Source organism: Pangasianodon hypophthalmus, chromosome 3, assembly GCF_027358585.1.
Source record: "Pangasianodon hypophthalmus isolate fPanHyp1 chromosome 3, fPanHyp1.pri, whole genome shotgun sequence".
In the NCBI taxonomy this organism is placed as follows: domain Eukaryota; kingdom Metazoa; phylum Chordata; class Actinopteri; order Siluriformes; family Pangasiidae; genus Pangasianodon; species Pangasianodon hypophthalmus.
The window spans coordinates 7,685,782-7,700,444 of NC_069712.1; the positions used below are offsets into that span (position 1 = coordinate 7,685,782).

Below are 14,663 nucleotides of genomic sequence, written 5' to 3' on the forward strand. Positions count from 1 at the left end.
ATATATAGAGTTTGAGGTAGGTTTTTAATCATTTGGAATAGCACTATAAAGTGTATAGCTCAATCTGTACACCCCAGGAATAACCCTTTCGCAAGGTCTTAATACAGCCAATTGCACAATTTTAACCAAAAAGCAGCATTAATAATTTTTGTTTCTAGTATTAGACCTTTTTACAGCACAAACTGAAAGACACACTGATGAAACTGATGACAAACTTATTAACATTACTTGTTAGTCAGTGTTAGTAACTAGTAGACCTATTTCTTCTTTATTTGTTTGTTTGTTTGTTGAGGACAAGATACATTCCCTTGTACTTGTATATATAATTTAGCTTAAATATAATTTAATTACAGTTTGAGGCTGGTTTGTGTTTGAGACAGTTTTACACACTGTATCCAATCTGGCAACCCCAATATTAACCCTATACATAAGTCTGAGAAATACAACCACCTGAACATATCATTACTTATCTGGTGTCAGTAACTAGCAGGTCTATTTTAATCCAGTAGGACAGGATAAATGCTTTGTGCTTGTGTATATAATGTCATTACAGTTTGAGACTGGTTTTTTATTCATTTGCGGCAGTGGTTTCAATCTGGCAACCCCAGTAACCCTATAGCAAGGTTAAAATGATGCAAAGCGCTAATTTATTGGTGATACAGTACATCTAGCAGCAGGACAGTATGTGTCGTAGTGCTGTGTGACAGAGAGGAGCAGTGGCACCATGATCCTGCAGTGATCATTTAGGGGGATTATTATAGAGAGGGATCCACTGCGGAGATCCATCTGCCTGAATTACACACACTGTTAGCGCGGATCTACTCTTCATTTTATGCGGATTCATCCATAATTTCATATGTAAAGCAATAACAATTATATTCATGTCCATGGAGCATTATTTAACCTCAAACTCTATCATCTCATCTATACTGAGCCTCTGGTTTAAAGCATTCAGCTGTGAGCAATCCGCCGGTTTAACCCGTTTTAAATGGTTTAACCCTGGTTATAGATACATAAACCACTGCTTACCTGATTTCCACAATCTCTCTCTCTCTTCAAACACCTGGAAATACAGGAAGTCGGAATTAGCAGATGCTGCGGTCGTTAATCTTCCAACCTTGGTCGCGTTTTTCCTCCTCGGCCCATCTTCGGATCACCGTCGGCTTGTCTCGGCCACGGCCAAATCGTTGGCTAATCCTGCGCTCTGATTGGTCAGGATTCGGGGCGCGCCTGTAAAGGGAGGGACATAGGGACGCCGGGGAGTGGCGCATGCGCAGTGCGAGCAGCTCCGAGCTCCCGTTCAATTGAGCGTGAATCCCAAATAAATCCCTAATGCACATGATCGTGCACTACATATAATCTAAATGCCAGTATTTCACACAGTGCACTTGTAAAGAGTGTTGGAAGATATGAAGTTCCAGTCCAATTCTGAAGAGTGCTAGTTTAACTGTGTAGATTATTTATTCCCATAATTTCAGTCTGTGGTGTTTTGGCAGCACAATATATGGACTAAAAGTCTTCTTCCACCAATGTGTTGTATCTGTGTACATAAAGATTATCAGTAATTTATACTGGGATTGAACACACTGAAGTCTCAGTTCCTGCCTCCCTCGTCTCTGTGCCCAACATTATTCAAATTAGCTCCAGAGAAACTGCATCAGTGAACACAAAGTGCAAGGAATGAAGAATTTCAGTTTCTTAATGAACACTGAACACTTTCCCCTATTATTTTACACCACATAATATAGGGGTGTTCAACATGATGGAAGATACAGACCCCTGAATTTATTACTTTATTATTATTTTTTATTGGACACATACAGTAAATATATAACAGAGCAGGGGTTACATCAGTGGCAGCTGGTGGCCAGGGATAACCCATACATATCCCACAGTGGCTCAGCACAGGTTTTCTGTGGCCTGCGTGCATATTGGCATGCCCACTCGAATCCCATGTGGGACCCCTGCAAGCTAGCCTGCATTGGACCAATACCTGTTTTACCCACATTGGCCCAACGGGGGTTTTCTGTGAGCAGCCCACACTTTGGCATGCTCACACGAATCCCATGTGGGACCCCTGCAAGCTAGTCTGCATTAGACCAATACCTGTTTTACCCACAGTGGCTCAACGCGGCTTTTCTTTGGGCAGCCCATACTTTGGCATGCCCATGTGAATCCAATGTGGGACCACTGGGGGCTAGCCCACTTTGGGCCAATACCTATTTTCTGTGAGCAGCCTACACTTCATTCTTAAAGGATTCACTCGAGAGAGAATAATATGCAGCCTCCCATGCAAAATTCACAACTAAATTGGCTAAAACAACCAATAGTGCACATTACTGTTTTCTTTCTTTCTTTTGTTGGATGTGGTCTTAAAGTGTAAATGAGTTTAATGGGTGCCTGTACCTATTTATTTCTCATAGATTTATCGTATACTTTCTATTTATCTATTTAAAATTATTGTTAATGAAAGTTATTTATCTACTATCAGTCTGTTACAGTTCAAACTTTTTATTAGATATTTAAATGATTCTTCTTAATATACTGATATGACTTATTTGATGTTATGCAAAAGGTATTCATTTACTTCATATATTAACTTCTGTCAGTTGTCTCAAACGGTTTTCAGGATCATTTGTGAAAACATAGCGAAACGCAGAATATCAGCCATTTTACCCACATCAGACGGCCCAATTTGGGCAAATGTCTTAGCCTATTGTGGATTTGCACATTGGTGAAACATTGGCTCATTGCAGGCAGCCCACATCAGGCTAGTGTCAGGGGGCCAGTGTCACACCATTGAGAAAATCACCAGTGGTCCAGCGTGGGCTTCGCATATTGAACCAGAAAGAGCCTGATGCTGGCAGGGCCTGATCGGGCCACTTTGGATTTGCACATTGGTGCAAAAATGGTCTCACAGAATTTGTCTGATGTGTGCAGCCCATACTGGCCCGTTCAGGGTTTTAAACATCGGTGTGACGTTGGCCTGAGGTGGGCGGCCCACATCGGGCCATGTAGTGTATATTTATTCAGATATTATAGACCCTGGAACATAGCTAGGGACAGTTTTCCACTCTGATTTTTTTTTTTTTTCAGCTATAATGGGACAGTTTATCTACAGAATTTTGTCTGCTGATTTGTTATGTCAAAATTTGTTTAATAGTTATCACAGAATAATGTCTTATCCTCTCAAAATGTTGATTTCTTTTTCATGGAATTATTTTCTTGCAGATTTTTGTTTTCTTACAAGATCATTTGTCGAATTTCAGACTTGGTATGGGAAAAGAATGATTTCCTGTGTAGGAAGGAGCACCTGATGTGTACAGTAGTTGCACCGCGCTGCATGCTGGGGGCAGTGAAGGAGCAAAATCCTGTTTCACTCAGTGATAAAGCAGCTGGTTTGCTCCTCGCGCCCTGATCCGCGCGCAATGGCCTCGACACGGCTGGAGCGCTTTTGGGCTCGTCTGCTGCGTGTTGTGATTAAAGCGTTTTTAACAGTTTTCAGGTTCTTCGCACCTCAGCAGCGAGGAGGCAGAGAAGGTGACCGGCTTCCCCCCATCACCGAGCCGCTGCTGCGCGTTTCCGCCGTCCAGCTCGCGCGGAACATCCGCCGCAAACAAGTGAGACGCTGATTCACTGATTCACTGATTCACTTTTAATGCTGTACTTTATCCTCATGAACAAAATACATACGCCACAACATGCAACCTTTAATCCGACCTCCTTTTCAACGCTTGTCACAAGTCTTTTGTCGCTCAGATCTCTGTTTCAGGAAGAGATGCAAGGTGAAATGTTGGGTGGAATTATGGGAAGTGTAGTTTTGTCTCGTTTTTTTTTTTTTTTTTTTTTTTTTTTTTTTTTTAATTTTGCTTCATCACAACGTTTTGTCAGTTTCATATGTATATCAGAAGGGTGACTTGCTGCACCTAATTTCTGGCTCTGTAATAAATTCAACTGTACAAATATTAGAGTCATTATTTAAATGTGTGCAATAATATTTTATCTATTTCTTTCCACAAACAGAACACATTAGGGTCAGAGTTGACGGTATTTATAGGCTACTTGTTTTTTGAGTTATTAAGGTTTGGAGTTAACCCTTTCAATTCAAGTAAACACACAAACACACACCCACACAATCACACACACGTCACTGACACTGGGTTGGGATTTCCAACACAAAGAAAATAGTAATAATAATAATAATAATAATAATAATAATAATCACAAATCCCCTGGTTATGCTTCATGGACCACTGCTTTTTGCAAACCGTTGGATTAGAGACACTGCAACATTCATGCAGTTTGGAAAGGGATGGTTTATTTTAATAGTTGCACGTCTTCAAGTCTGTGTACAGAACTTGGCTGTTTTAGCGTGTATAAAGGTCGAGACAGCCAGAGAAATGAGCAGCCTATTGTTCAAGGCTTATGTCCTAATCTGAACATGGCTTTAAATATGTGGGAACTAAATTCAGGAGCAGTGGACAGTCTTTTGAACTCGCATCATTACAAACAAATTGCCATATTTAGGGAAAAAAGTAATGCATAAGTAGATTTTTGTTCCCAAGTTCTAAGCAGTGCAGATGTGTTGAAAGGGATTTTTAAAGTCCTGTTAGAAGAGCTAAATCATCTAGCTCTTCTAAAAAACATGCCCTATTATGATTGCAGCACAGATTATTTTTTAAATTAAATATTAAATAAATATGAATATTTACATTTTTAAAGCTTTTTAGTCCTGCACTTTTTTATAGTTTAATTAATATTGCAGTTATATTTAAGTTGACATTATATATATTTGTTTGTAAGCTTTTGATCTTTAAATTAGGAAATGAAAAACTCATATATGCATTAATGTGACTAAATTAATTTTAAAGCCATTCAGTTTATGTAACAATAAATAATAACTCCAAACAAGTACATAAATAATAATTGATAGTGTTTGGTAGTTATTTCCACACTCATCACATCTTTAAGAAAGTAGTGATTTGGCAGTTTTCACTTTTAAATGTCTCTAGTTTGGCATCCATCTCAGGTTGAGATGAAAAGTCTATAAAGTTCATGTTCAGATTTTATTTGTTCGGGTTTTGTTCGTACCCTAGGTAACAAGTGTCCAGGTGGTTCAGGCCTACATTGATCGCATCCAGGAAGTCAACCCACTAATCAATGCTTTGGTTAAAGATAGGTGAGTGAGGCTCAAGTATTTTGTTTTTTTTATCTGCAACTGTCATGGATTTTTGAACTCTCTTCTGATCGTAGACCCCTCTCTATCTCTTTTTAACTTGATCAGGTTTGCTGCAGCGCTCCAAGAGGCAGCACAGGTAGATAAACTGATAGAGGAGGAGACAGGAGGAGAGGATGTACTGGAGGACAGGCTTCCTCTTCTCGGAGTGCCCTTTACTGTGAAAGAGGCCTTCGCCCTGCAGGGTAACTATGGGCACATGTCTGTTCATTTAATAAGCATCTGTCCTTTAGCTGAAATAATTAGTGAAAATAAGTTAAAAAATAATGATTGTGGTATATGCAGAATAGTACAATACACCACACAGTATAGCATATTGGAATATAATGTGCATGGTTGTACAGACTGCAGTATAGCATGATATGATCCATTATATACATACAGTATATAAGCCAACCTCATTTCATGAGTATTCCTAAAATGATTTTAAAATCATTTTCAAAAATTGTTAACAATTTATATCTTGCAACTACACCGATCAGCCATAACATTATGACCACCTGCCTAATATTGTGTTGGTCCCCCTTTTGCTGCCAAAACAGTCCTGACCCGTCGAGGCATGGACTCCACTAGATCCCTGAAGGTGTGCTGTGGTATCTGGCACAAAGACGTTAACAGCAGATCCTTTAAGTCCTGTAAGTTGCGAGGTGGGGCCTCCATGGATCGGACTTGATGGCCAGCACACCCCACAGATGTTCGATTGGATTGAGATCTGGGGAATTTGGAGGCCAAATCAACACCTTGAGCTCTTTGTCATGTTCCTCGAACAATTCCTGAGCAAATTTTACAGTGTGGCAGGGAGCATTATCCTGCCGAAAGAGGTCACTTCCATTAGGGAATACCGTTGCCATGAAGGGTTGTACCTGGTCTGCAACAATGTTTAGGTAGGTGGTATGTGTCAAAATAGCATCCACATGAATGCCAGGACCCAAAGTTTCCCAGCAGAACATTGCCCAGAGCATCACACTGCCTCCGCCAGCTTGCGTTCTTCCCATAGTGCGTGCTGGTGACATCTCTTCCCCCAGTAAACGATGCACACGCACCCGGCCTTCCACATGATGTAAAAGAAAACGTGATTTATCGGACCAGGCCACCTTCTTCCATTGCTCCATGGTCCAGTTCTGATGCTCACCTATCCATTGTAGGCACTTTTGGCAGTGGACAGAGGTCAGCATGGGCACTCTGACAGGTCTATGGCTACACAGCCCCATACACAGCAAGCTTCGATGCACTGTGTATTCTGACACTTTTCTATCATAGCCAGGTTTAACTCTTCAGCAATTTGTGCTACAGTAGCTCTTCTGTGGGATCAGACCAGATGGACTAGCTTTCACTCCCCACATGCATCAGTGAGCCTTGGGCGCCCATGACCCTGTCGCTAGTTCACCGGTTATCCTTCTTTGGACCACTTTTGGTAGGTACTAACCACTGCATACCGGGAACACCCCACAAGGCTTGTCGTTTTAAAGATGCTCAGTCATCTAGACATCACAATTTGGCCGTTGTCAAAGTCTCTCTAATCCTTACGATTGCCAATTTTTCCTGTTTCCAACACATCAACTTCGAGAACCGACTGGTCACTTGCTGCCTAATATATCTCAACCCTTGACAGGTGCGATTGTAACAAGATAATCAATATTATTCACTTCACCTGTCAGTGGTCATAATGTTATGGCTGATCGGTGTATAACTTAATATGATTTCTGAGACAAAGTTATATTAATAAATATGACACTAATATAGCTACATGTCTAAAATAGGCAACTAGCTATGTTGCAGGATTGAGAGATTATCATCTAAACAGGTAACGCTTGCTATCTGTGGTAATTTGACATAATATCTGAATAAAACATGTTCATTAGAATCATAAAACTGCTTTTGAGGACCGGATATTTCAAAACAACTGGCAGGTGCATCTTTGAGATTATATATAGGCACAAATCGCTTCCACTCAAAGACACGCCCAACAAGGCCAACAGACCCTTCTTTAATAACACAGCACAGCAGTCCTTTCTCCCTCTCTCTGCCTTTCTCTCTCTTTCTCTCAGGCATGCCGAATTCTACAGGACTGCTGAGCAGGAGAGCGGTGGTTTCAGCAGTGGATGCCCCACCTGTGGCTCTGTTGAAGCGGGCTGGAGCAATTCCACTTGGTGTGACCAACTGCAGTGAGCTGGCCATGTGGCTGGAGTCTCACAACCACCTTTATGGCATCACCAGGAACCCTTATGACCTTGGGAGGATAGCAGGGGGCAGCTCAGGTTAGGACACCTACAGTGCCATGCAAAAGTATTCACCTAAACCCTCCCCATCCAATACATGATATGATTGGATATATGATTCCCCACTCTTCCATAAAGCCCAGCTTTGTGAAATCTCAAGCTATGGTTGTCCTGTGAACAGGTTCTCCCATCTGAGCTGTGAATCTCTCTAGTTTTTTTTTTTTTTTTTAGAGTTATGCACAGCAAAGGGGGTGAATAGTTATGCAATCAAAACTTTTACAGTTTTTATTTGAAAATGATTTTGCAAACTATATTGATTTTTCCCATCACCTCATTTTTAAGGGCTATTGCATCTTCAGTGACCACTTGTGGTTGCAATTGGTGAAGAGAAGGGTTGCCAAATCTGCATAAAACAACCCATCATCAAGTGCATATTAAGGAATATCTCGAAACTCAAACCACGTTTTACTATTAAGCCATTAGATGGTATTTTCTGATTAAATCTTGGAATATCTTAGCCAAAATTGGCTGACTGACTGCATTTGGGGTACAGTATATTTGATTTTTTTTTTTTTAATGTTTAAACTATCGCTTTAACACAGAATTATTATCAAATACATCCTGTGTTCTCACTCACTACCCCTCTGTCTCTCTCTCTATGTGTCTTTCAGGGGGAGAGGGAAGTATAATAGGTAGTGGAGCTTCTGTGGTTGGAGTGGGATCAGACATTGGAGGAAGCATTCGCATGCCTTGCTTTTTTAATGGCATCTTTGGACATAAGCCAACTTCAGGTAGGAATAGAGTGTGTATGTAAGATAAATGCTACATGTACATCTTTAATTCCTTAGTCTTGTGTAGTTTGTAATGAGGTATGCTGTCACTTTGCTTGTGTCTGTATGTGTCTACAGGTATAGTAAATAACGGAGGTCAGTATCCCCCAGCGTCTGGACAGCAGCCAGGCTTCCTCTGTACAGGCCCCATGTGCCGCTATGCTGAGGATCTTCTGCCCATGCTGAGGATCATGGCAGGACCCAACGCAGAAAAGTAAGTCCAATCAGATTTTTTATAAGTGCGATTTCCACCCACCTATTTGTTTTGGACAAAAAAGAAAATATAGCGGTGGGATTGAGGTTATATGCAAGTGATTGGAAGGTTGTGAGATCAAATCTCAGGACCTCCAGAGAGCTAGCTGCTCAGCTATATGCTTAGATTGGATTCAACTCATTTTTAACCATCAGCCAAATTAGTAAACATGTTCAGAAGTTTGGGATATCTACTGTAGACAGTAACCTGTCTTAGGTTGGATAACACCACTTGCTTAACAGTACATTTATGGCATTTGGCAGACTGCCTTCTCCAGAGTGACTTACATTTATCTCATTTTATACAACTGAGCAGTTGAGGGTTAAGGGCCCAGCAGTGGTAGCTTTGCAGTGCTGGGATTCGAACTCAAAACCTTCCAAGCAGAAGTCCAATGTCTCCAGAAGTCCAAACACATGAGCTGTACTATGTACACTATGTACTGGTGGTTTCTAAGCCAAAATCAATTCATCAGCATGTTGCATGAGCAGGAATACAAACTCATGAAACACCTCTCTTCAGAATTGCTGTAAAACCATAAATCTGCTGTACTTCCTCACAGATTATCCCTCTCTGCTAATGTGGATCTGAGGAAACTCCGGTTCTTCTCTGTTCCTCATGATGGAGGATCACCTCTTCTCTCTCCTGTAGATCCACAACTGATTCAGGCACAGAAGAAGGTGTGTGTGTTTTGATTCATTTTTAATGTCTACACACGAACATTACAAAATTCTTAACTGTAATGTGCTTGTGTGTTTCAGGTGGTTGAACGGTTGGAGGCTGACTTAGGGATCCAAGTTCAAGAATTGCGCATCCCTCAGCTCAAATATTCCTTTCAGATCTGGGGAGCTATGATGTCCTCGCCTGGCAGAGATGGAAAGGTTTGCCTGTGCTGTTTGTACACTTTTACACTGCAGCCTTGATGAAAGAGGGTCCATAAAGCTAAGGGTCACTTCAGTCCCTGGTCCTGATTATTTTAATACAAATTTCAGTCATTTATATCCAATTATATGAAAATGGGAAAAATGACTGTTCTGTAGGGTGCTTCCTCCAAATGAGTGTAGTTGTCTTTCCAAAATGAAATTTGAATTTTCTTTTGGCGCGTCTTAGTGTGAGGTGTGTTTAGAAGGAATAAAATGGAACATTTATATACATTAGAGCAGTAAGATGGAAGTGAAACTGAAAGAGTCAGTGACTATGTTCCACCTATTGACTTCCCTTTAGCGTTTTCCTTTGTAGGAATTATCTTTGCCATCTTTCAGGACATTGCAATGCTAAAGTGAAGTTTGTTAGTGAACTTGGAAGCCAAGCGATCAAGTGAACATGACTGTCACTTTCAGGAGCAGACTGTGAACTTGCCTATAAATATACACAGAAACACTGAAATGCAGATGTTTAAATTTTGATGTGCTGTGTTCAGATAGGGTGTTCATATAGCGTTGTCTGCACGTGATGGCTGAACCTTATTACATTATTCAGCTAGTTAATTAGTATTCTAGCTAGTTCATTTAAAAGACTTGCCAAGAAAACGACTTTAGCTAGCTTGTACGTGTGTCCAAGTTCAAGTTGGTTTAAACTGAAGAGCTACTTCTAGTACTGCAAGTGGCCAGTTGTGCAGCTGATGAGGACATGTTAAAAACAATTTTGGAACTCAGGGAGGATCTGCTGCTGCTTTTTGTGAAGTTTTATGATCCCTTCTCTCTTAACACTAACTGTTTTATACATACCCCAACATGGGCAGGTTTGAGGGAACACACATAATGTGGTGGTGTTGATGAAGGTTTAGGTGTGCAACTGAGATGTTTCTCTCAATCAGTGGTAAGACTTACAAAAACTATGAATTGAGGATGAAAAACTTGGCTCAATTTTGCATAAAGCTTTATGTTTGGGTTGATAAGTGCTAACTAAGGACTAACTGAGGATTGTTTTTATTTCAGTCCCCTACTACTTTTGCTGAGCTGATGGGTGGAGGAGAGAAGACAGTGTGGCCTCTGTGGGAGCTTTTCAAATGGTTTCTAGGACTGTCCCCTCACACCATGGCTGCTATAGGTACATGCTTCTGTTTTTGTGTGTGAAAGAGAAGGATAGAGATATCACAACCCTTCCTGGGATCTCATTTGCTCTCACTGCCTGTTTCTGTTGCTCAGGTCTGGCCCTGGTGGAGATGTTTCAGAGCTCACAGCCATCTCAGTTCATTCTGCAGCAGAAAGAGAGTCTGCAAAAGGAGCTGGAGGAGCTTTTGGGTACTGACGGAGTGTTGTTGTATCCTTCACACCCTCAGCTGGCCCCCAAACACCACCAGCCTCTATTTACCCCCTTCAACTTTTCTTACACAGGTCAGCCTTTACACTTCCTTGTGTTTCAGTAATGTATGAATCACTTTCTGTTTGATTCTCCATCACAAATTCAAAGCATTCAAAGCACCATTGGTCTTTTTTTCATCTGGTATCAGTTCCCCCCTGAATGATCCTATCTGAAGTGTGAACAGGATCCAATGTGTCTTGTATAGGCATTGTGAGATAAATACTCAAACCATTTTCTGAGTTGGTCCCAAAATTGAAGATGAACTTGTCAACTGTCATGAGTCACATAGTCACCAGTGTTGCCATTCACCACAAAATGCTTTACCTGGAGGAACTGACCCCATAATCCTCACACACACAAGGCTATGAAAATGCCCAATAAACCCAGCAAGCATGGGCAGCCTCATGAAGTGGCTTTTGTCAAGCAAATCTGGCAACCTTGCTAGTCATAAAATCCATTCAAGTGGTCACTAGAGACACTTTTGAGACACATAAAAATGTCTACACAGATATCCATCTTGGGTGCTAGCTCCATTTGTAACTATTGAAGAATTAAATCAAAATGCCTCCTGCTCATGTTGACCCAATCACTCAAGCCTGAAAGGGGTAATAAAGCAGAGGAACGGCTTAGAGAAGAGAAATAGCGAAGACAAATCAATGAGAGTGTGTTAAAACAGTACTGTAACACTCTTCTCTTACTGTTTTTTATTTTATTTTTATTTATTTATTTATCTAACCTCATGTTCAGTATTATCAAGCCAAAGGACTTGTATAAGATCATAAAGATGTTTTATTATTCACTTTTGTCCAGATTGTCAATATCTTGCTTTTCTCCTATAAACGTCTCTCTCTCTCTGTGCAGGGATCTTTAATATCCTTGGGCTGCCGGTGACCCAGTGTCCTTTAGGTCTTAGTGTGGAGGGTTTGCCACTTGGACTGCAGCTTGTGGCAGGAAAGCTACAGGATCATCTCTCTTTGGCCACCGCTCTGTACCTGGAGAAAGCTTTTGGCGGATGGAGTGAGCCGGGTGACACAGAGCACACACTAAACTGCACCTCGAACAATGTCAGTAATGCCACATAACTACTAAACTGTCCATGCATTACTTAGTTACTTTAACTTCTCAAAGCTTACAGTTACCACATAATAATGTGGGTAACGGAATATTAAATATAGATAGAGAGGAAGGATGGAAGGAAAAAAGACTGCAAGAAGGAAGGAAGGAAATACTGTATGTAAAGGAAAGGAAACTATATGTATTATTATTATCTCTGCCACAGAGATCAATGTCATTTTGTTGTGAAGAAAGAAAGAAAGAAAGAAAAAGCCTGCAAGGAGGAAGAAAGGAAATATAATATAATATATAATATGTAATATAATTCAAGTATGCCGTAATACTAATGTGTAATTTTGTAATTTAAATTATTTTTAAATTACAATTAAACTACTGAGGTTTTATATATACATATATATTATATATATACAAAAGTTTGTGGACACCTGACCATCACACATGTGGTTCTTCCCCAAACTGTTGTCACAAAGTTGGAAGCACACAATTATATAGGATGTCTTTGTATGTTGTGGCATTACAAGGAATTAAGAGTCCCAAACCTGTTCCAGCATGACAATGCCCCTGTGCACAAAATGAGCCCCTGAAAACATGGTGTGTGAAGGTTGGAGGGGAAGAACTCGAGCCCTGCACAGAGCCCTGACCTCAACCCCACTGAACACCTTTGGGATGAACTGGAACGCTGGCTGCACCCCAAGCCTCCTCACCCGACATCAGTGCCTGACCTCACTAATGCTCTTGTGGCTAAATGAGCACAAATCCCCACAGCCACGCTCCAAAATCTAGTGGAAAAACTTCCCAGAAGAGTGGAGGTTACTATAACAGCAAAAGACAACTAAATCTGGAATTTGTTGTTCAACAAGCACAGGTATCCACAAGGTCAGGTGTCCACAAGCTTTTGGCCATATAGTGTGTGTGTATGTGTGTGTGTGTACATATATATATATATATATATATATATATATATATATATATATATATATATATATATATATATATATACAGAAGAAAGGAAATGTATTATTAATATTATTATTATTAAGACATGCCACAGAGAGAAAGAAAGAAATGTTATACATGCTACAGAAATTAAAGTGTAATTTTATTGTGATTTTTTTTTAAACAGCAGAATAGTAACACAGATCCCTGTGAACACCTTTATTAAAGAAATGAGAAGTAAGAATGGAATGAGGTGTAATATTTATGCATATTAAAATGTTTCTGTAAAATAAACAGCCTTCAGACCCAAAAAAGTCACGCCTCATCTTTGACCCATGTTATAAGTTGATGAGTGTCATGTCTGCATCTGGCACATTTTGAAAATTAATTAATAGTCGTTATTAATTAATAGTCTCCTGTCCCAGCACTCGATTACACCCACATCTTACAGGATTCTCCACAATCAGGTTACACTGTTTAAGAAGAAAGTGCTGTATGAGGAGTAGCACAACTGTAGCCAGATAACTCATAATAATAACACACAAACTAGAATAGAAACAACTGCACAACGGACACGATGCTCAAGATAGAAGAAAGTAAAATCTCCACCTCCGTGAGCTCAGTCAGCTCACCTACTGGCATGTTTTAGGAGATGTGAGGAAACCAGAGAACCTGGAGGAACCCCAGGACATGTGTTTAGGATCAAACCCAGGACCCTGGAGCAGTACTAGCAACACTATTCTGTAAATTTAAAATGAAAATGTTTTAGTCCATATAATTGTGTATTTCCTTATCAGACAAGGGTTCCATGTAGGACCATTAACTAAGTCCAGCAATTGTCCTGTGACCAAAACATTCACAACAAACACATAGTCTTTGGTATCAAAAATTAAATCCACCAAAACTAATTTTTTTTTTTTAATGTTGTGTTTTCTTTTTTTTTTGCCTTGCTTTAAACAAGTAGTACTCTTTGAGTGTTTTCTATGTTGATCCAGTCAAGTGTTCCAAGTGGTCTGACTCAGCACTTTTTGTGCATATGTTGTTGTTCCTCTTTCGGCTGCTCCCATTAGGGGTCGCCACAGTGGATCATTTGTCCACTTATTTGATTTGGCACAGTTTTATGCCGGATGCCCTTCCTGACAAAGCCCTCCCCAGTTTTATTCGGGCTTGGGACCGGCACTGAAAGCGCACTGTTGCACGCAACCCCAGTGGTTGGGGTTTGTTTCCCTGGAAGCAATGGTGAGAGCGCTGTGGCCTAACCACTAGTCCTCCTGGGACCCCATTTTTTGTGAGACACAACAGATGAACTCAGACCCCTCTAAAGTGACAAGCAAATGTTCATTTGTGGTTCATTTTGTGGTCTAGTTCATTTGCACGTTGTGAAAACAAACTGGTCTCAGTCTGCTTCATGTTTTGCTTTAATGATAAAGAACTTGATGGTTGTGTACATGCTCTACATAAGCTCCAGTTTTCTGACACCTAGTTAGGCAGCAGTAATAATAGTATTGTGTCAGTGATAGGAACAATAGTTACTATACATTATATATATATATATATATGTGTGTGTGTGTATGTGTGTGTAATATACTGTATGTGTTGTATGCATGGGTTTTGTCTACACTAACAACTCCTTTTATAGGGTGCCATTAATTTCATGATTTAGCCTAATTGAATGACTAGTCTTTATTTATTTTTATTTATCACAGCAGGCAAAACACATTTGAAATGAAATACCAGAAGCATCAAAATCAAAATCAGCTCAAAATCAGCTCATGCTTCATACCACAGAGCTACTGACTGTAGTGAGCTGGGGT

General features: G+C 40.3%; 2 protein-coding genes across 3 annotated transcripts in view; one reads left to right on the forward strand and one right to left on the reverse strand.

Annotated features, from left to right (window-relative positions):
- Nucleotides 1-3,370, reverse strand: part of tesk1a (testis associated actin remodelling kinase 1a) — a 22,739-nt gene extending 19,369 nt beyond the window's left edge. For both annotated transcript variants that reach the window (XM_026941290.3, XM_053232866.1), the window contains exon 1: nt 1,030-3,370. The gene's annotated coding sequence lies outside the window, so the exon portion shown is untranslated. The remainder of the gene's footprint in view (nt 1-1,029) is intronic.
- Nucleotides 3,352-12,164, forward strand: faah2a (fatty acid amide hydrolase 2a). The gene is made up of 11 exons (XM_026941346.3): nt 3,352-3,620; nt 5,097-5,179; nt 5,285-5,421; nt 7,285-7,494; nt 8,127-8,246; nt 8,364-8,499; nt 9,098-9,215; nt 9,297-9,416; nt 10,473-10,584; nt 10,683-10,871; nt 11,701-12,164. The coding sequence occupies exons 1-11, from the start codon at nt 3,429-3,431 to the stop codon at nt 11,919-11,921; spliced, it is 1,638 nt and encodes a 545-aa protein (XP_026797147.3). The 5' UTR covers nt 3,352-3,428; the 3' UTR covers nt 11,922-12,164.
- The last annotated feature ends 2,499 nt before the right edge of the window (nt 12,165-14,663 follow it).

Coding starts and splice junctions, on each gene's coding strand:
- faah2a (XM_026941346.3), top strand. CDS start 3,429: ATGGCCTCGACACGGCTGGAGCGCTTTTGGGCTCGTCTGCTGCGTGTT. Junction 5,180..5,284: donor AATGCTTTGGTTAAAGATAG/GTGAGTGAGGCT, acceptor TAACTTGATCAG/GTTTGCTGCAGCGCTCCAAG. Junction 10,585..10,682: donor TCACACCATGGCTGCTATAG/GTACATGCTTCT, acceptor TCTGTTGCTCAG/GTCTGGCCCTGGTGGAGATG.